Here is a 21,894-nt window from a genome sequence, read left to right on the forward strand (position 1 = left end):
GGTCACCCTTTTAGCTTTCGGGAAGGGTTGTCCCTCTGGCTGGAGCCGAGAGAAAGTTGGGGGTGGGCTTTCCCGGGGGCCTGCAAGCGGGCCAGAGGATAAAGGAGCAAAACTTCTGCCTCCCCCCCGCACACCCCCCCCCCCGCCACGTCCCGCCTGACCACCTCTGGTTCTCCAGGGCCAGCACTCCCCAGTCACAGCTGCCTGGCGAGGCCACTCCTTCACCTACAGACCAGTCATCTCTCTAAATGGCTGGGGGGCAGGGGGGAGGTGGATTCAGGACTCACAGGAAGTCCTCCGAGTTGTTTGCTGAACTCAGCAAATGTTGGCATGGCCTCTTTGTGTCGGGGCTGGTCCTGCAGACACAGACACAGACACAGAGGAAGAATGTGCTGCTTTCCTTCCAGTCGGTCCCTTCCCTGGTAATGCCATCACACTGATCCCAGAGGAGCACCCGCCCTCCCGGCACCCAGTGCCGGGCCTCCTCCCAGCCCCACGGAGTCCCTTTGTCCCTGACCTGGAGACATGCCCTTCTGTCCCTCCTGTTTCCTTGGCCAGCACCTCCTGTGCCAAGGCCAGGGGACCCCTTCCCAGTTTTAGATTGGCGGTTGACTTTCCCCGGCTCCCCTCGGGGTCTCAGGCAGCTTCCAGAGGCACAGGATCAAATCTGTGGGAGAACCACGTGGTGATGAGGGGTAAGGGAGCGTGTGGGCGGCTCAGACTGAGGGGTTCAGCTGAGGCTGGGACAGGAAGGGCCCTGAACGCTAGGGTAAGGGGCTTGATGAGTCCTTATCCTGTAGGAGGTGGGACCTTTCCCCCAACCTTCTCCACTAGGACTCCTGGGAAGGTAGGGGAGGAAACATCTGGTACCAGCACCTTAGCCACAGCTGGTGCTTTGGTTATTTACTTTATTAAATCAGGGATTTGACAAACCTGTGTCCTTGCAGACTCCTAAGACACACGGAACCCCAATAAATAAAAGTGCCACTTTTTGGGGAGCCCTATGTTGTCCTCCTCTCTTGTCCTTTTCAAGGACAGCCCAGGGACGGGGACACGACCGGATGATGGGCACATGAAGGGTGACTGGGTGTGTTTAATACCTACTCTGGGTGCTCGGTCCCAATCTTCCCCAACACAACAGAGGTGTTGGTTTTTAAGGCTCTGCCCTTGCTAATGACCTATCTATGGGGCTGAATTTCCTGCTGTTCCCTTGAACTTGTTCCCTGGAGCGTGGGCACTTTCAACACCACCGGTGACCTGCAGCCCTGCTCCAAGGACTGGCCAGGCCTGGGCATGCCTGTGACTACCCCCCGCCCATGCCCTACTCCAGAGGGAGAAGGACCTGGTCTCAGAGGCTCAAATGGAACAGAGGCTGGGGAGTGGGCCAGGGGTCAGATTCTTCCCTGACTGCTCTGAGCCCTCCCTTTCCCCCAGAGCTTCCTCAGGACACAGGGATACCAACCTTCTCCCCAAGAAGATTTTATTGAACGCACACACAACATTCACCCTTGGGTGCAAATTCAATCCAGCCAGTGAAGAGACAACAATGCTCTCGAGGACACGGAGTGCTCGCCACCAGCCCCCAGCACAGCCGGGGAGACCGACCACGGGGTGGGCTCTGCTTCCCTGGGGCCCCACAGCATCCCTCGTCTCACACTTTGTCTCCGACGGGGCTTGGGGGGCCGCCCGGGGTGGGTGGGCGGATCTGGAACCGGTGCGGAAACACCTGAGAATCCTGGAGGGGCCCATGTGCCCAGACACCATGTGGCTCCCTCGCCACCTCAGTGGGCCGAGAACACGCAGAGATTGAGAGAGAGAGAGAGAGAGGGCTTGCCCAAGGGGCCGTGACCGGCTCTGGAAGGGGCTGTGTGCCAGCAGCATCTCACACCTGGTGTCCGAGAAACTCCGGGCCAGCCCTCCCGGCCTCACGGACCCACACAGGGTCCCTCAGACGATGACAAGGCTCCTTGGGGTTCCGGGGGCCTCCAGGAGCCCCCTGGCCCTGTCAGACACCTCTGAGACTGTGTGTCTGACCATTCACAAATAGGAAATGAGAAATCAGGTCAAAATGCTCACAATTTCCTGCATGTCTCAGATGGTTGTTTTCTTAAATGGTTGGGCCATATTTTAACTCGGTTTATTGAAACTAGTCAATTTTAAGAATCGTCAAATCAATAAAGTAGAAAGGAAAAGATAGATAAAAGAAACAATAACAAAACATTTCAATTTAGCTTTGGTGACGTTGGCCTCAGGAATTTCTACGCTATGTGGGCGGGGGAGGGGGTGGCTCCTGGCCCTTCTCCGGCCTCCAGGCTGCAAGAAGCCAAGTTCATGCACTCCCCCAGGGCCTGGAGAAGGGCTCAGAGCCCCTGCCCATTCCTGAACAGCAGCTGGGGCTCTTGCATCAGTCTGTGGCATTCAGCTTGGCTTCCCAGTTGGGATCTGGGTGCCTGCTTCTCAGCTCTTCCCCCGAGGTCCCACGCGACAAGAAGCTGGGCCCCATTTCAGTACATACTAGAGGCAGGGCACAGGACGGCAGCCCCACTCCTCCGGATGCACTCAGTTTACCTGTTGCTATTTTCTCTTCTACGAATCAAGAGTTGCTGGTGCTCCCAGCCCCCACACAGGGCTGGCTGCGACTGTGTTTGGCTGTCAGAGGGTTCCCAAGGATCCCTCAGCCCCAAATCCCTCCCAAGCCAGAAACAACTGAAGGTTGGGGTTGGGTGAAGACTCAACAAAGAAAGAACGAGTGAGGGTATTGCTAGAGAGGGTTGTAAATGCCCTTCCAGGTAGGCAGGCTCTCCAGCCCGGGAGGGGGGCTCCTTACTCCAAACTCCAGACCACATGTGTCTGGTATAGACGAGCTCACACCGAGGCCACCACCGATGCCTGTGCTGGTTCCTGCGGGGGTGTGCAGGGCCGGGCTGGGGCAAGAGAACAGAGCTGGGGAGGGGAGGCCTTGTGGAGCCCTGGGGCTCCCGGCGGGAGGTTTCCAGGGGGACGGTGGGTAGGACTTGGTCTGGGGCAGTCATTCGCCCAGCTGACCTCTTTAGTGCAAAACCTAATCAAGGGTGCAGGGAAGGGGTGATGGCAGGGCTACTGGGGTGGGCGCCCAGGAGCTGGGTCCATTCCCAGGCCAGAACTGGCACCATCTGCTAGCGGCCAGACCTCAGAGATGGGTGGCGTGGAGGGGAAAGAGGGGCGGCAGAGAGGGGACCCATCCCTTCCCACCGGCAGAACCTGGGCGGAAACAGAACAGCAGGGGAAGCGGGGCCGGCCAGCCTCGGAGCACAGCGGCGGGCGGCACAGCGCGTGGCCCGGCTTGCCCTCGCTCTCGGCGCCTGGCTCACTCGAAGGTCTCCCACTGCTTCCTGAGCTGCTCTACTGAGCCTGGGGCCGGGGCCGGGCTCACATCTTGCTTGGTTTTCCGTAACAAATCCTCAAAGGGGTCTCTGGCCTCTTGAGGAGCAGAGGGCTGCAGTGCTGGCTCCAGGCCCTGCGGGGGTCTGGGAGGAAGGAGGGGGGCTTCTCCGGGCCTCAGGGCCAGCCCCTGCTTGGCCTCAGCGGCCCTGGCACTTGAGCGGGCCAGGGGCAATGTTCGGATCCTCGAAGGGGCGACCATCGGGGGGCCCAGGGGCTGCAGGGGACTGGTGTGGGCACCCATGGGCATCTGGCCGAAGAGGTTAGGCATGGAGAGGGCAGACAGGTTGGGCTGAGATCTATGTGGGACACAGAAGCCAGAACTGGACAGCAGGAGGCTGGGGGCAAAAGCTGGCCCCAGGGGAGCAGGAGGGGCCCCGAAAGGCCCGGCTGGTGTGGAGACCAGGGGCATGGCGGGCAGAGCCGCTGGCACGGTTGGCACAAAGGGATTGAGCGATGGCTGTGGAAATGGGGTGGGGGTCCCTGTTGGGGGGAAGCTGAACTGGGGTGTGAATGAGGTGGCTACATTTGGGGCTGAAGGTCCTGGTGGAAGGGTACTGCCTGGCCAGGCTGTGTTAAGTGGGTCCAGGAGGGCCAGCAGGGCGTCACCACTTGTGCCTGCAGCCCCTGGGGCCAGGCTGAGCGGCTGCAGTGGTTCGGTGGGTCCTTGGCGGGCGGCGCTGGGGAGGAGCCCGGGGAACGGGGCTGGACTCAGAGGGGCTCGCCTTTCCCACTCAGCCTGCGGCCGCTCTGAGAAGTCCCCGAGGGCGGCGCTGGCCGCCTGAAGTTTGGCCGGGCGGGCAGTGGGGGGCGGAGGCACGATGCCCAACTCCGGGGTCTTCCTGCCCTGAGGCCGGGGGATGGTAATGCTGCCCGGAGTGGGGGTGGGCGCCTCCTCCTTGTCACTGGGGTTCAGGATGCTGTCCTGGGCCGGTGGCCTGCGGGGCAGAGCCAGGGAGCTCCCAAGCAGGGACGAGGGCTTCTCAGGGGAGCTGGCCGGGAGCTTGCTGGGGATGGCCATGTCGTCCTGGCCCAGGCTCCAGAGCTTGTTGTACGGGTGGGTGAGCTTCAAGGCCACTGGCATCCCGCGGCTCCTGTCGCTCCTGCTCAGATCCAGCCTCTGTTGGAGAGAAAGAGGGAGGCAGTGACCAGAGACTGACCTGGACAGACTGGAAGGCAGCACATATCCATCCCCGTGCCCCTCCCGTGTGCCGGGTGGGCGCCGAGACTGGGATCCCAGGCGTGTGGCCGATCGGGTCCCTGGGACTCAGAGCAGCCGGGCCCAGGGCACCAGCAGAGAGCCCGGGTCTGTCCGGACGCCAAGCCCAGGCTTCTCTGTTTTCTTCTTTTCCGACTCCAAGTCAGGCTTTTTTCTCACCGCACAAAGGGATTCCAGAGAAAGCCCTTGTCCTCTTACGTCAGTGTCGCCAAGCAGTTTTAGGAAAATGACTCCATTTATTGACCGTCTACTGGCTGGGCCTTTTTTACTTTTCAAAGCATGTGGGCACTTTTAATCACCTGTGAGCTTGAAGGTGAGTGAGGCACGGGGCCTGAGCAAAGGCTTCTTCCCTGGCTGGCAGGAAAACAGGACTGGGCTCATGTCCCGGCTCTGCCACTCGCAAGCGACACGACCTGGGCGCCACTTCCCCTCTCTTGGCCCGGACTTGGTCCTCAGCGGCAGGGGAACAGGGGACTCCCTGCAGGAGGGTGCGCTCGAATCACTGGACCCACGGGAGCTCTTGTCAGTTCCACAGACCCAGAGACTCAGCAGCCTCCACTTGCAAGTGGGGAGACAGGCGCAGAGAGGGGATGAGACAGATCGGAAGTCGCGACGGCGGATCAGCGGTCTCATGCAAATAATCCGGAATCCAGGAATTCTGATCCAAAGGTTCTCCAAGGAGACTCGATGGGCACGGGAGCACGCCCACTTGGATCAGGGGTCAAAGCCCCACCTGGGGGTGGGGCTGGGGTCCTGGGAGAGTGGAGCACCAGCACACCCCTGTCTGATGCACAAATGGAAGTGAGGGGTGGATTTCCACCAGGCGTAGCAACTTCTACGGTGATCGCTGTGAGGCTGGCTCACTGTCTGGCTGTTGGCCGGGCTGTTGGCCCGCCCGGCAGGGTTTGCAGTCAGACTGACCCTGAGCATCGGCCGAGGACCCTGGAAAAGTCACTGTTTCTCCCTTGGTCTCCTTCGCTGTCACACGGGGGTATCTGCCTCGTGTGTGGAAGGCACTGGCCCTGACAGGTACCCACCCCACCCCGGTATCATACCTGATAGTCAAAGGTTCCTGGCTGCTCCCTCAGGTCTTTGGGGGTCCGAAGGTCCTCCAAGCTCTTGGCCTGGCCCAGTGGCTGCAGTGGGACATCCATGTCCAGGTTGTTGAAGACGTCTTCCAGGAGGTCGATGCTGGCAGCTCGGTCAGGTGGAGCTGGGGCAGGGCCTGTGGGCTCCCGCACTCGCTGCTCTGGGCTCTCTGCCTCGTCACCTTCTGCGCTGTCTGACTCCTTGAGTGTCCGATATGGCTGAGGCCTGGGAGGAGGCAGAGCAGGCTGGATCCTCCCGCCCAGAGCCTCCACGGGAGGAGCCAGCGGCCCCCACCCCCAGGAAGAGTACACCCGGGAGGCCTGGGGACAGGTGAGTGTCCTGGGGTCCCCGTGAGTGCCGGAGTCTGGGCACTGGCAATCTGACAGACCTGGGGCTGAATTTGGGTTCTGTTGTTTATTGTGGGACCCTGGGCAAATTGCTTTGGCTCTAATTTGCACTAAGGGGATCCACTTAGTTCCTCCGAAAACCACAGGACCCACCATAGGACTGGGGAGGGGGCTTGCAAGCCATCCAGATGAGGCATGAGGAACGGGACGTGATTAGAAAGGGAACAGACAGCCTGCCCATTCCTGAGCCCAGTCTCTGCCCTCCCACCTCCCCGTGGCTCATGGGGAACTGAGCTGGGAGAAATTCTCCCCCCGCGTAACTACCCAGCATGCCTCAGGACCCTCAGGAATAACTGTCTGGGTCTCAGCCTGTGCTGACCTCTGTTCTAGCTCTGGTCTTGCCATCACTTGCTGTGGGACCTTGGGCAAGTCTCTTAACCTCTCTGAACCTCAGCCTCTTCCCCATTCCAGAGTGTATCTCCCTTGCTGGAGGTGGTGGTGGTTATGTGAACCACCTACCACGGTGCCTGGCAAATGGCAGGCACAGAGGCTGTCAACAGCCTTCTGTACGTTTGACTCAGGCATAGGTGACGAAAGGTTTCTCTAACTTTCCTTTTTCACAAGCCTCAGCCCCCAGGGCACCACTGGGTACATGGAGAATGGTGCCTGGATAAACCCTGACTTGACTCTAGTGAAGACCAGGACAGAGGCTAGGGCTGGCTCTGTCCCCTGTGTCTCAGCAGAAACTGCTCACGGCTCTGGTAAAGTGGGGGAAGGGCGCCACCTGCTGGTCCCAAAGTCACACTTGCAGGAACCAGGGTAGGGAACCGACGACAGCAGAGAGAGGGCTCAGCAGTCAGGACTCCATCAGCCTTTAGTATCTTGCTGAAGTTCAGAGAGGCTAAGTAACTCACCCTAGGTCACAGAGCAAAAGGTAGCAATGGATGCCGAGTTGGAGAGACTTCAAAAGTTTCCACTGACTCTGAGCCATCTGACCAAGGAATTAAAGACCTTTTAACCAAGCTTGAACACAACCAAGGGGTAAAGAAAAGTCAATGTGCTCCTTACACTTAAGGAAGGAAACAGTATTCTTTAAAAAGAAACCATTGTATTTGGACTTGCGATGGGCCAGTTCCTTGCCTTTCCTGTGTGACTTATTTTTATTTATTTTTACTCCAGTATAGTTAACTTATGAGCCAGTTCCTGTTTAGTAACACACACCACACACAAGAACCTCTACTTTTCTTAGGTCATGGCCAAAGGAGTGAGCGCTATTCACTATTTAAATAATTAAGGCATCAATTAATTTAAAAAGAACGAGACCCCGCACTCTGTGGTGGGGGGTCCTTGGACATCACTCAGGCAGGGCGTTTTTATCTGCAAGGTGATTTTGAGATGATTATGTGGATGAACAGGTCTTATTCCAATGGTTCTACCTTTATTTTAACTAACAGTAGAGATAATAATTGACACATTAGGCCTATGATATTAGAGATATTATTGCTGAGGAGAAGGTTAATTTTTTGAAGTTTTGACAGAAAAATTTTAAAGAAAAAGATTCAAGGTACAGAAAAGGTGGCCTGTGAAACTCGGGCAACACTGACTTAGGCCACCACTTTCTAAGTGAGGATAACAGGAGGGGACTGACTTGCCTGTGGTCACAGGTGAGCTGGTGGCAGAACCCTGCTACCCCAGGGGGCGATGGTAGGAGCAGAAGTGATGGGTTTATCAGGTGCCCTGAGCGGCTCACAGGCCTGGCTCAGGGGAAGGGGCTGGGACGGGGTGGAGGGGAAGAATCCCCTCTTCCCTAAGATGGTTTTAATAGCTCACTCCCTAGAGGCTGGTTGTGGCCCCGTGGGTGTTCAGCAAAGGGCAGCTCCCTTCTCTAAAAGGCTCCCATTAAAAACATTACAACTTCGTTAACAAACGCAGACAAAAGCTGTCCCTCTGCTTGAGCCCAGCTGGGAAAAACTTGTGGGTAGAAGGGCAAGAACTGGTAAAGAAGGGGTAACTACCAAAGCTTAACATTGGGCGGTGGCTGGATTGTGGGCGAACCTTCTTTTTTCTTTCTAAGTTGCAATTTATAATTAGCATGAGGCACAGGCGATAAGCAGCGATGATATAAATTATCTTAAAGTCAGGCAGATCGATACAACATTTGGATCTGTCAGCAATAACATATACGCTCCATATCAATACGTGTTTTTTCTTTTAAGGTTAAAATCTGACCCTCCGTCTCTGTAGTTTTCCGAGATGTGCTGAGCTGGAGGAGGACCCAGGCATCCACAACCACTTCCATTAACGGTCAAGTGCAGTCTCCTGGGTAAGGGACAGAGACTCATGCTCCCGTCTCACACCTGTCGGCCCTGCCACCCCCCCCCCCCCCCCGTCACCTCACTCCTCACCACAGAGCCCACGGGGCTGGCAGAATGAACACCCTGGGCAGAGGCACACACGGGGGACCCTCACTCACCCCGCGCGGTGGCACAGGGGCACCGGAAGGCAGTGGCTCCAGACAGCCCTCCCCGCACACAAGGGCAAGCAGCACCGGCCCCCTCCCCCACGCGGCCCAGGAGAGTCACCAAGCAGAGCTCAGGGAAATGGAAGAAGGAAGGAGAGACCATTCAAAGGGAGCGGAGAAGAAAAAGCTTTCGGTGAAGCCAGAGCTCGGGCCCTCTTCCCGCTGGCATTCATCGTCAGAGGAGTCTTCGGAGAGGAAGACCGCATAGTGTCGCAAGGGCTTTACCAGGCTGGGGCAGAGGAAGACAAGAGAGAAGAGGCAGTTAGGAGGCACCCTCAGAACTCCATGTGGCCGGTGGGAGGGGGGCGTCTGCGTTCGGCGCCTGGCCCCCGCCTCCCCCTGCCAACCTGGGGTAGAGGCTCCCTGGAGAAGGCCAGAGGGCGCTGGAGGCCTGACCGGTCCCCCAAGGTGAGGAAGCTGGTCCCGAACAGAAGAGAAACCATGAGTTTGCCATAGGTGTCGAGAGCCTTAAACACGGATCCAGCCACCTATGACCTCGCAACCCCACGTCTGTCTAGAAAACCCTAAATGTAGCAAAGAAGGACACACAAAGACATTCACTGCTGCCATGTTGAGGATATCAAAACACGGGACATCTTAAACTTCCAGCAACAGGAGTCTGCTGGAGTGAATTATGGTACATTTGGCTGAATATTACCCACCCATCAACTATAGTGTGTCTAAGAAAGAAGAATCTAAAAGCCAGGATGCAGAATTGTAATTGCACTGCGTTCTCTCGCAGCTACTTACAGGAAAACGCACAGAAAACAGACTGGAAAGGGATGTACCTAAATGTCCACAAAATGTAGCGGGATTAGGGGCGAATCCCCCCCCCCCACACACACTGCCTCTTTTTATTTTTCTGTGTCTTCTACACTTTCTTCAATGTGCATACCTACTTCAATAATCAGGGAAAAATAAAAATAGAAAGTTAAAGAAGAAAGTGAGCCACGTGGAGGGGCACTGGCTAGAAGGCCCTTTTCTGATTAGCGGCTGCTCTCTGGAGTCTCCCTCACATGCCTCTTCAGAGAGTCTTTTTCATCTGTGATGTGGAAATTAAATATTCATTGTTATAAAAAATACATCTCCCTTGTCAGCCACCTGTGAGCTCTACCTCGATAAACACAAACACTACGCAGCCCCGAGAAAGTCCGCGTGGCTGCCATGAATTATACACTGACCAGGGCCCGGGAGAGGTGTGGGCCTGGGAGAGGGGGAGCTGGGCCGGACAGACCCGGGGTCACATCTGGGCTCCACAGCTGCTGCTCGGGCCTACACACCGGGCTGGGCATGCTCAGATATCAGTGAGGGGGGCAGAGGTGAAGTTCGGGGGACGATGGAGCAGGAAGCATAGGGGTGCCTGGGTGGGGGGCAGTCTCCCCTCCAACACCCCCAGCCAGAGCTGGCTCCTTTCTCTTTTTTTTTTTTTTAATTTTTTTGATGTTTATTTATTTTTGAGACAGAGACAGCATGAGCAGGGGAGGGGCAGAGAGAGAGAGAGGCAGACACAGAATCTGAAGCAGGCTCTAGGCTCTGAGCTGTCAGCACAGAGCCCGACGCGAGGCTCGAACCCATAAACCACGAGATCATGACCTGAGCCGAAGTCGGAGGCTTAACGGACTGAGCCGCCTAGGCACCCCTCCTTTCTCTGCTTTCTGATGCACTTCTTTCCAGCTTTCCTTTCATAAAAGGGCACCGTGTCCATAAGAGTGAATGGGAACCACACCGGAGGGTCCGTGACGGACAGCAGCTATTCCTGGTGGACCAGGAGAGCAGGCTGGGCTGTGATTTGCCATCGCCAGTGCTAAGGCAGTTGTCACCAAGAATATGCTATTCTTTTAAAAGGAGAACCCAGGGCTGGCTCCCAGAGCTGCAGAGCTCCCCGGCACTCGCATACCCAAACCCCCTCACTCCTTGCATCATCCTTGGAAGTTAGGCAGGCTAAGCGGTTTGTCCTCATACTGAGGTGGAGACCGAGGCTCCCAGAGGGGAAGCCACTTGCCCAGGGCCACACGCAGGGAGGTGGCGGGTAGCTGGGCTCTTCCCCTTGCCCAGGCTGCCTGCCTGGGTGTCAGGGACTTGTCCTTCCCAGACCAGAGATAGCATCAGCCTAGGTGGGGTGTTCTCCTCCGGACTCAGGACAGAGGGCAAGAAGATGTGATTCACAGAAACGAGGCCACCCAGCTCCTGTCACACCCACTGGGACATAAAACAAGGCACAGACGGGCCACCCCACACAGCCACTGGAATCCTGCTCTGATTCACCAACTCAACCTTGTCACTCTCCCGCTGGACACCTGCAAATCTACGACACTGCAGAGCAATTCTGAGGCAGCTGGTTGTGTGGTGAGTAGACCCAGTAAGTGTTAAGAATAATAACATCCAGGTACTCACAGGATGATTTACTCAACTGTTTAAATCCAGCACTGGACGGCTCTCCTGAGCAGGTGAGGAGGGGTGGAGGGTGGAGAGGAGGGTGGCCTCCTGCTCCACTCTGGGGAGCTCTGGAATGTGCTGGGTGGGCAGGGGTGAGGGCTGCAGGGAGGCAGTGCCCAGCGCCAGCTGCAGGCAGGATAGACACCACGCTGTCCGCCTGAGCCTGTCCACCCCTGCAGCCTCCTCCTGCCGCCCCCCTACACGCCCCGCAGACCTCCCTGACATCTTTTCCTGCTCTGCCTCCTGCACTGACTGAGGTCTTGAAGACTTGGCTCAATGGGCCCTCTAGAAAGTCTCCCTGGAATCCCCAGCTGGAGCTTTCCCCTTAGATGAAGCTAGCTTCCCCTTGGGCTGAATGTTTTAGCACTTCATCCATACCATTTAACCTCTTGCAATTCTGTTTCTAAGTCGAGTTCCTCAAGGGCAGGGGCCTGGCTCCTTCTTCTCTTTATCCCCACATGGGGCACAACATTAGTGCGATGGAGGTTTGCAGTCAAATGTCTGGAAGCCAGTGTGCTGGGGAGATGAGGCAGCCCCCATCCATGTCACCCGCCTTTCTGGAGCCCCAGCACAGCACCTGTCCCTTTCATCAGCTTGGGGCTACGGTATAAAAGTGTCCCCTGAGGTTCCCCATCTATCCTCTGAGACGTTGAGGCTGCAGAGTGGGACCACATTTGGGGGTGAGGGTGTTGGGTACATAGGAACAGGCAGGAGTCTTGGAAAAATGTGTAAAATAATATCCCCTGTGCCAGGGGCTTTACATGGATTATTTCCACCCCTCCCAACAGCCTAGCAGGGAGGTGTATCACTGTGCTGATTTTACAGAGGATGGGACTGTCATTAGTCCGTCCATCCGTCTGTCTGTCCATCCAACCAACCATCCATCCACCCACCCACCCACCCACACTTCCAGGTAGAGGCACTTCCTGAGTGCTAGGTGAGCACTGGGCATCGCTGTGAAGGAGAGAGAGGCAACCACGTGACCTGGCGAGGGAGTGACAAGCAGAGATTCTAGGCCAGGGCCCTCACTGTCCCGTCAGCCGGGCTGCTGGTAGAGGCGTACGAGGGGACACACACCTCTGCTTAGGTCAACCTGAATGAAGCTCTTTGGTGTCCCTCAAATCCATCCTGAGTGCCCTTCCAGCACCCATCCAAGTATGGTCTCCTCCTCTGCCTTCGACCAGAAAGCAGCAATCACAGCTTGGCACATGAGCCGAATGCCAGGAAGGTCTGGATTCACAGAAGAGCAAGCAGCCTTTGTGCTGGACTGGACCTTGGCTTCACTCAACCCGGCTGCCGCAGTTCACACCCCTGTCCGAGTCCAGGGCCTCCCCACATTGGTGTGGTCGCGTAGCAGGCCTGCGGGGTGAGAGGGGCAGGAGGGAACCACTTTCCCTCTCCAGTCAGCTCTCCTGGCCTGGCCAGGCCAGGCGGGCTGGACAGTGGCTTCCACAAGAGGCCCAGGGTATCTCCGGAACATGCCGTCTGTCTCTCGAGAGTGATGAAAACCCTTGCCAGGTGGTTTGGTCAGATCAGAGTGTTTTCAGGCTTCGGGCCACATGGATGATGATGACGACGCAAGCTAAACGCTGGCCGTACGGTTTCCTTAATTCCTTTATCACGTGCTCACTTGGCAGAGAACGCCAAGGCTCAGAGAGGGCCAGTCGCTTGCCCAGCGTCACACAGCAACCATAGGTGGAGCCAGGAGTCTGGATCTGTTTGACTCCAAACCACTTTGTGATCCCGCCTCTTCAGTTCTGTGTATCTGAAACAACGCGATAAGGGGCAGGGTGTGCCCCCTTCCACTTTTAATAAAAGGTGAGATTTCAAAATAAACTGATTTAAATTCAGCTGCTCATGTCCTCCTCTGAAACACAGAGTCAGATATTTGTCAGAGATAAAGGATGAATCGTTGAAAATGTCCAGGTTTAAATTTTTTATTAGCTTAAGGCAGAATACGGGGGAAAAAAAAAGCGTACCTCTTCCCTCATTAACCCAATTCAGCTAGTAGCCTGCAGTCTGCCACCCACCACTCGCCTGGATTTGATTACACACAAAGAGCTGTCTGTGAAAAGGCAGGTCGTGGTGAACTTGGCTACCCAGCGAGGGGCTGCCAGAGTCTTGGCGAGAAAGAAAGGCCCGCTGTCCATCACCATTCAGACCCCATCATCTCCCACGGCTGCTCCCGCCTCTGCCCACCTCATCTCGGAGTTCCCATGCAGATGACTTCCCGAACCCTTTCTAATGTTTGGTTTAACGTGTCGCCGGTTAGCGCACGCGTGTGACAGTGGTGACAGGCGCGGCTGTTCCTTTTTAAATACCATGTCAGAGACACGGCGTCAGGAAGCGGGGACGTGCTCTGTGGCTCTCCGCCGTGCCGGGATCGCATGGGCTTATTTTTTAATGAGGAAGATCTGCATCTCGAGAGTTTTTTTCATGTGTCACATCGCGTGGACAAATCAGCAGCACGTCACGCTGGCCCAAAATGAAATGCTGACAAATGTAGATATTTCAAATTTAATTGACATTTAAATGTACTTGAGATAAGGAAGGGAAAAATCAGCAAGGACTTGGTCTCCAGAGGTAACGAGGGGAGCCGGTGATCATTTTTTAAAGGATCATTTCACTCCAGCACAAAGGATCTTCACTTTGTAAACGGCCGCCCTGGCATCCTTTGATTACAAGGCTCCTGTTGGGCCGATGAGCGGGGACAGGCCCCAGGACAAGGCCAGGTCCTGCCTGCCCAGTAGATGTGCCATTCTGTGCAGCTTCCCATCACCCCCCACTTCCCAGCCAGATGACCTTGGGAAAGTCATTTTACCTCCCTGCACCTCAATATCTTATCTGCAAAATGGGGGTTCTACAGCCCTCCTGAGGGTGTTGTCACAAAGTTGAATGAAATTATTCGTAAAGGGCTTGGCCTCATGCCCAGGGATAGTACATACTCAATTACTATCCATATGCCACATTCACCTGCTAACAGACAGAGTCTGGGCATTTTCATCTGGTGTAGGGTCTTCCCTAGGTGTTCAAGGACGAATATAAGGTGGCTCCTGCTTTCAAAGACTTTCCTGGTCAGGGTTAGTGGTCCCCTAACTGGTTAGGTCAGGGTTAGGTCCCCTAACCTAGAGGGTTCGGGTCAGTTGGGCCTGTGGTAGCACATCACAATTCCCACGCCATGTGTTGGTGGTATAGGGAGCGTAGCTGCCTTCCAGAACTCCCACACCATCTCTCCATCACCATAACACAGGACCAAGACTCCAGACCACACCCGGGCATATGCATAGATGAAAACAATAGAACAGAGCCCTGAAGCAAGCCAGAGGGTCTTTGGGGGAAACAAGTTGGTGCACAGCCCCCAAGGGAAGCTCCAGAACTGCACTGGAGCTATTCTCTGTGTGACCTGGGTTAAGAGCTAGGACCATTCTCAGGGAGGAAGAACTGGAGACAGATACAGAACCTGCTGGACACTGGATCTTTGCACTCAGTTGTACGTGATGATCTACTCTAAAACAGGAACACTGAATCACTGCTGTCATGAGTCAAGATCGCCAGCAGAGGGTGTTCTTCCTGTCAGGTCAACTGGTCTGGTGGGGATGGGTGGGTGTGAGATCAACTTTTTCTCACCCCACTGAGAACGTGCCCTGCCAGAGGGCAGTGGGGGGGGGGTACCCCTGGTTCAGGGGCTCTTGGTTGAGGCTCCATTCGGGAGGTGATGTGGGAGCTGGGCTTCCAATGCTGAGTATGGATGCTGCAGGATGGCCTGGAGGGGTCTCTGGGAGGAGTGGGCACAAGGGGCTTGAGGTCAGAGCGGGAGTTTCAAGAAAAGACTGGCAGGGTTGGTAGGGACCAGGTGGTGGAGGAGGGCCTTGAACCCACAGGAGGGCTGAGGTGACGTGCCAGATTAGGGGGTGATGTGAGGACTGGGGAGGGGGCCTTACTGGCTTGGCCTCATCTCTTTCTCTCGAGAGGGTTGGCTGTACCCTTTATCTTTCCAATCTTCATCATTCCATCTGTCTGTCAACGTTTATGTTCATTCATTCATCCCTTCTTTTGAAAAATCATTAGTGTCAACTTCACATGTTCCATACCCATCCCCGAGACGCCCTGAGAAGTCCTCCTTCCCAGTCCTTCTCATAGGCAGAGAAGCCCGAACACAGGACCCGGGCTTCACCTTCCCATTCTTCAGGCTCTTTGGTAGAGAGAAGATGGGGGTGGGGACACCGTCTACACGTTTCCTACCCAGAAGAGAAACTGTGTAGACTGTAAACAACAAGTAGCCCTCACCCCAAGGACCGCCTCTGCCTGCCCTGAGCCTGAGTCTCCTGTGGGGGCCCTGGGAGCAGTGGTGGAGGACAGGGTGTCTGGTGAGAAAGCAGTGGACGTGGCCATGGGACCCTGCAGACCCAGGTGCACATCCTGGATCTAAGGCCACCATTCCGCCTGTTAGAGCCTTGGTTCCTTCACTGGCTGAACAGGTGAACACACCTGAGCCGTGATGACTTTTGGGGGCAGGTGGGGGGGGGGAGAGTAGGTTAACCAAGGTGACATGTAGAAGTGCTGGGCCTGAAACAGGCCCTGAGAAAGGGTGACGGGACTCCTGGAAGAGGGAGGGGCTCAGGAGAGGTGGCAAAACTTTCAAAGGAGGCTGAAAGCAGCAGGTCTTGGGGGTGGGGCACCTTCTCTCCCGGGGGTGCGCTAAAGGCTTGGGTTCTCAGCTGGAACTAACTCTCCCTGTCATGAAAGCTCCTGGGAGGGCTCCTTCCCCCTGAGCGGTAGGCAGAAGTGGCTGGGGACAAGGGAGACCTGTGTTTGCCTGGGCCGCTACGCATCCTTGGGGTCTCCTCAGCAGTTCCTTCTTTTCCGGTCTGGGCTCAGGCTCCACGTCTGGCTTCTGCTGTGTGGCTTTGTCTCCAGGGCCCAGAACCTACTGCTGGAGAGGGAGGGGGGCCTGAGTGGGGTCAGGGGCCTCTCTCACATTGCTAATGGGGTCTGGGACCCTCTGCTCCAGTGTTTGAACTCTTGGCTGCTCAGGGAGTGGGTCCTGGCAGGCTGCCAGGGGGTCAGTACCGAGACAGCTGTCCCTACCCCTGGGGCCCAGGGCCCAGCTGGCATCTTGGAGACTTGCTCCTGGGGCTGATGGCAGTTTCTGGCTCTTAGATGGCCTGGGCGGGACAGGTGCTGGTAGCTTCACAGTCACACCCAATCATATTTGGCACACAGTAGGCACTCTTTCCACATTTGTGGTTAACTGACATCCCTTCCCCATCTCCAGGGTGCTATGAGCTATAAGCCTTCAGTGATTCCCTTGTCCATTCATTCAGTAAATGTCCCCGAGCAGAGCCCTAAGCTAGGCTCCGGTCTGGGAGTTGAAGAGTCAAAGCCAAAGGGCACATGGCCCTTGTCCTGGAGGGGCTCCTAGACCCCTGTGTGTGTGACGTAAAGAGAATACAAGGGGCAGGTCAGTGTGGTATGGGGGGGGGGGCAGCCAGGGGGCTGTGGGCATGGGAGGGAGGGGCAGCTGATGGGGGAGGGCAACAGGGTGGGCATCAGATTGTTGACAGCAGCAGTCCCTGCAGGAGGCGAGACCGCTGTGCCCCGCCAACCTAGCATGCCAGTGTGGCTCCTGTGGGCAGTTTCCCAAATCATGTTCTTTGGGATGTGAACAGGCACTGTGTTTTTAAAAAAAAAAAAAAAAAGGGGGGGGGCAGGGGCGCCTGGGCGGCTCAGTTGGCTGAGCATCCGACTCTTGGTTTCGGCTCAGGTTATGATCCCAGGGTCCCTGGTCTTAAGTGTGGAGCCTGTTTGGGGTTCGTTCGTTCTCTGTCATTCCCTCTCTCCCTCTCTCTCTCTCCCCCTCTGCCCCTCAGCTCATGATCTCTAAAAAAAAAAAAAAAGAAAAAAAAGGCAAAAAGTCTTGCCCAGGGTCTCTGGCTGGCAGCTAGTGGGCAAGATGCTGACCCAGGTCTGTCCCTGGCACCAGAGTCCTAGGCCACTGCCCTGGCAACAGTTCACCAACCACACCCCTGGGGCAGCTCTGGGCCTGGGTAGGAGGGAACGGGGCTCTAACCTGCCGTGCTCTGTGGCCAGCACCACCAGGGCTGTGCTGAGCCCTGGTCTTGAGGACATGGCAGGGCGTGGAACATCGTCTTTGGCCAGAGCACGTGTGCACCTGGCCCAAAGAGATACAACTGCAGTGTTCTGAGACCTCGTCTGTGGGTAGAGCTCTCACTAAATGCTTCTGGCAGCTTCCTCTGATCTTATTTTAATCTTCTGGGGCTTTGGGTGCTGGGGTCACGCAGTGCAATTTGGATGATCAGACTCTACAAATTCCTAAGCAGCGGGGGCTGGCCATTTGGTGCACAGACTATGAGCCCAGCCAGCACAGCCTGCGGAATTTCTCCTTGGTCAGAAGGATTCCTGGGGCACCTGGGTGGCTCAGTCGGTTAAGCATCCGACTCTTGGTTTCGGCTCGGGTCATGATCTCGTGGTTCGTAAGTTCAAGCCCCGCATGGGGCTCTGTGCTAACAGTGTGGACCTGCTTGGGATTCATTCTCTCTCTCTCTCTGTCTGCCCCTTCCTCACTCACTTGCACTCTCTAATTAATAAGTAAATAAACAAACAAACAAACTTAAAAAAAGTATTCCTAATGCAGCCACATGCTCCTCTGGGTCCCCCCAGACTCAGATTCGCAGGCAGTCCAGAGTTTTGGTGGGAGTGCAAAGTGGTACAAATCTTTCAGCAAGTTATTTAGCAATTTGCCTCTATGACTGGATAAGGGTACAGGGCAGTGACAACCTCTCAGGGTCTCAGCTACTTCTTCTATAATATAGAGCCAATGATACCTTACCCTCACTCCCAAGATTTCTTGCGAGGATTAAATGAAACGGTGTATATAAGGTGCTTGGCCAGCATTAATGGTAGTTGTTAATCATTCCATTCCTTATGACGATATCAGATGATAAAAGCTTTAAGAACAGGGGCATTTTTTTCCGCCGTTTCGTGTCTACAGATCCAATCTAGGGCAGTGTACAGATCCAATAGGAGGGGGCGTGGTGAGGCGGCCCACGCATGGACGCAAAATGCGATCTTGGCACAGTCACGCACGGCAGGGGTTACAAGGACACGGGCAAGTCCACAGGACGGAATACTGCAAGGGCGCTGCAGCTCTACAAGATATATATAGGAAAAAGACCGGAGGGGAACCTGCAGAAATGCTGGTAGGCAGGGAGGTTCAGAATGATCTTGTCTCTTTTGCCCAACTTCTGGATTGTAAGGTTATGGGGTTATTTTTATAGACAAACAAAATCACTTGAAAAGAGCAGAGGCTGTACAGATCTGGCCAGCGAGGTGAGCAGGGCAATGGCTGGTGGGCCCTCGGTGCCTGAATCCTGACCATTCCCACTTAGTACGATGAAACTTCAAATAAGCGGCCTGCAGCCAGTCAGGACTCCTGTGGGGGTGGTGCCTGGCTCGCCTGCTGGAGGGGAGACAAAGGTGTGCCGTCAAAAGGGTTCAGGCTCTGCAGCTGGTCGGCACGGGGCTCGTCTCTGATCTATACTGACTGCAAGCCTCTTCGCCATTAAGGCTCAGAAGACAGCCCTACCCTTCTGGGTTGTCGTGAAGATTAAGTGAGGTGGAGGCTGTATGTGACTCTGTCTGTACCCTCAGCAACTCTGCGAGGGCCACTGCCCGGCCCCCACCACGGGGAACAGATGACGAGCAGCCCGGCCCGCCAGAGGCACCTGGGGACCAGCAGGCCACTCCTCTGTCTGCACACCGCGTGCCATCCTGAGGGGCGGGCGGTACTGAGCCCAGCGCTGCCTTTGAGAGTTTGCCGCAGGCTCCTTCTAAGCGTCACGTTGGATGAGAAATTCTCCGATCCCTGGCAGGCCAAAGGGAAAATAAGTTGGGGCCTGACAGCCATGCACACTGCGGCCGAAATAGCCTTTAACAGGCGGGAGATGGGAAACTCCTTGTGCCCACCGCAACCCCCACTGTCCTCATTACTCACAGTAACTCATGGTCATACTTAGGTTCGTAACCAAAAAGCTTGATGGTACCGAAGAAGGGGTAGGCCTGTGTTATCAGACGGTCGATCACACCATTTTCTAGCCCAGCGACCTTCAGCCAGTTCTAGAAGATCTCTCTCTGAGCCTCAGTTTCTCTGTGAGAGGGGAAAGCCACCACCTACCTTTCTCAAGCTTAAGGGATGGTTCAGTAAAGGTCGTAGGCAGAAGCACTCAGGCACCAGGGGACACTGCTTCTTTGCCAGAAAGACGACTGAACGGCTCTAGATCCCAACTTCAAGGAACCAGACAGAAAGGGTAGCGCGTGGGGCAACTCATCTTAGGACACAGAATCACCAAAATGACGAGGGGACCCCGTGGGCGGCAGAGTGTAGCGGAGAGAATGAAATCAAGTAGCATGTGGAGTCCTGGCCCCGCCACCTTCTGACCAGATGACCCCGGGAACACCGGTCAGATGCATTTTCTGAGCCCTAGTTCCCATTCGGTGGAAGAAGAAACAAATACCGGCTGAAGAGGGCCTAGAACACAACAGGCGCTGGGCTGTGCTTGCCGCTAACTGGTCTCTGACCCCCAGCCCGCACTGCCTGACCCCTCCCAGCCCTGGCTCTCACCCTGGGGAATCCTCAGGGCATTCCGGCAGCCCGTTCTGAATAATAATGGAAGTAGCTAGTACTTCTGGAGAAGAAATAGTCACTGAATATTAATTAGCTGGTGTTAACTGAAAAACAGAGGGAATGTTTTCCCCAGAAATCTTTCTGAAGTGTTCCTCCAGTTGTCATCAGACGGTTGTCAGGGGCTGGGACACCCACCTTTGATTCGGAAAGAGCATTTGACATAGGAGAAAATTTCATTTTGGGGAAACGCAAGTCAAAAAAGAATCGGCACGGGGATTCTCTTTAAAGGCCGTCTTTAAAAGGTCCCAAATAGCTCACACCTGGTAGGGTTTTGAAGCTATTTGCTGAATGAACGGATGCATGAATGGACAGATGGACATCATCTGGAAAGAAAGAACTAGAGTCCAACGGGTGGGCCAGCCAGAGAGCTGGCAGCCGATATTCCTGGGCCTTGATGAATTCCAGACTCCGAGCTGCTGCGGGAGGCCAAGGAGACTGTCTTATTGTTAATCAGCTCCATCTTGCCGTCCACAAAGTTAATTATTTAATGGTCTATTTGGAAGTGAGAGTTGGGGCCGAAGCCGGGAGGACGGAACCTCTCGCTCCACTTCAAAGATCTCCTGTCTCTTGCTGCCGTCCGAACCCTCTAAGTTGCCGATGCACTTTGATATTCCCAGCGGAGACAAAGATCCGTGAGTCCAGAAAATCCAGGCCAGATTAAAGGGCCAGGCACCGAGTCCACGTGCCCCACACGGAACCACCGGCAACAAAGGCCCATTAGGATCTGGCTCCTGCCTGCCGGCTTGTCTTCTCGTGTCTCCCAACACAATGCTGACAGATTGGTGGAGCTGCTTTCTTTCCCCCCCAGAACAATATTTTATGAGGAGTCTGTTTTATTAAAATATTTTCCGCTGGATGCTTCCTGTGTTTCAAGAACTTGGTCTTGCCAGCTGGAGCTGATGACAGTTGAGAAAAACACATCCAAGTGCTGTTGTGACATGGCATTTGGAAGTGGAGGAGCACAACGGGGGTGGGGGGGGTGGGGGTGGGGAGGTGGGGGGGATGGGTAGGCAGCATGGGAAGAGATGCAGGAAAATACCCCGGTTGCACCAGAAATGTCGCTGGTATTAGGGGACAACAGCACCCCTCCCCCCACTAAAAAAATACGAACAGAAACTCTTGGAATAACATCCCCAAATGTACTTCTCTACCACCTGCAGGGCTGGAGCTGCCGTGGCGGACAGAGAACCTGCCATTTGCGTTCTATCACTGCCAGTGAACTAGCGCCCGTGTTCCCACTGGTTCATTTCAACCCAAATGTTTCCGGAACAGAAACCTAAAACAAGGCGTATTGCACAAAGAAATGAAAAGTGATACCGGCGCAGTTGGGCTAACGACCAGGATGATGGGATGGCCAGACGCTGGCTCTGGGGCATGGACTGAAGAGGCTTCCCCTATCACTGGGCTGGGACAGCAGCGGCATAAATGAACGAAATCAGGAATTCTAACCTCTAATTGGTGCCCTGGCCACAAAATAGGAAATGGTTTTCAGTAAAACGTGGAGTGTTGCTGGCTCTGGGTGCTCTTGGGCATGCACGGCGACTCTAGGCTTGCATTTCAGTATCTACAGACTCACAACTCTCTATCCCAGCACGGTGTCTAAAAGGTTTAGCCCGGTTTTAAAGACGTGGTTTTAAAGGAAAGTAAACTAATTTCATCTCTTCCTAAGGAGAAATCTTCAGGGTCTGAGGAACTCTGGAGCCATGGAGGACTTTCTCCACACGGGGGCAGTCATAATCCATGCCAGTCAGGGCCAAAACTACTCCTTAAGATTCCCACCGTCCTATTGTGCAGAGGACAAGTTGTACCTACAACCAACTTCAGGACTCCTCTCTTCCACAGTTCGCATAACCAAGCATCTCTCAAGATGTGCGTGCTTGTGCGCGCGCACACACACACACACACACACACACACACACACCATCTCCCATTGCTTTCTGGGCAAGGTTGTGTAGGCCTAGGTCGGCTGGTTCTATAACAACACGGTGGCCTCCAGCAATGCCATACTGTAAACCAGAAATCCTGGAAGAGCTCAAGTGTGCTGCAACCTGGGTTAGGCCACAAGTGGCCATTTCAGAATTTCTTCTTCCTTTTGGCTCCTTTTCTGGCTAGGGCCTGCCATTTCCTTTAGCTTGTTTCCTGACAACTTTTCTGAAGG

At 55.2% G+C, this 21,894-nt stretch overlaps 1 protein-coding gene across 4 annotated transcripts in view; it reads right to left on the reverse strand.

Moving 5' to 3' along the window:
* Positions 1–2,072: 2,072 nt before the first annotated feature.
* The window catches only part of DENND1A (DENN domain containing 1A), a 509,451-nt gene continuing 489,629 nt past the window's right edge, over positions 2,073–21,894 (reverse strand). For 2 of the 4 annotated variants that reach the window (XM_047069226.1, XM_047069220.1), the window contains 2 exons: positions 5,695–5,953; positions 2,073–4,540 (listed from right to left, as the gene is read on the reverse strand). In XM_047069226.1, the coding sequence (XP_046925182.1) occupies positions 3,347–4,540; positions 5,695–5,953 (1,453 nt within the window). In that variant the 3' untranslated portion in view covers positions 2,073–3,346. Of the gene's footprint in view, positions 4,541–5,694; positions 5,954–8,304; positions 8,395–8,696; positions 8,826–21,894 lie in introns of all 4 variants that reach the window. The other 2 variants (XM_047069232.1, XM_047069240.1) reach the window with 2 other exon arrangements.

This window comes from Lynx rufus, unplaced genomic scaffold, assembly GCF_022079265.1.
Source record: "Lynx rufus isolate CCGP_SWC_20201006 ecotype Redwood Valley unplaced genomic scaffold, mLynRuf1.p SCAF_10, whole genome shotgun sequence".
Classification (NCBI taxonomy): Eukaryota; Metazoa; Chordata; class Mammalia; order Carnivora; family Felidae; genus Lynx; species Lynx rufus.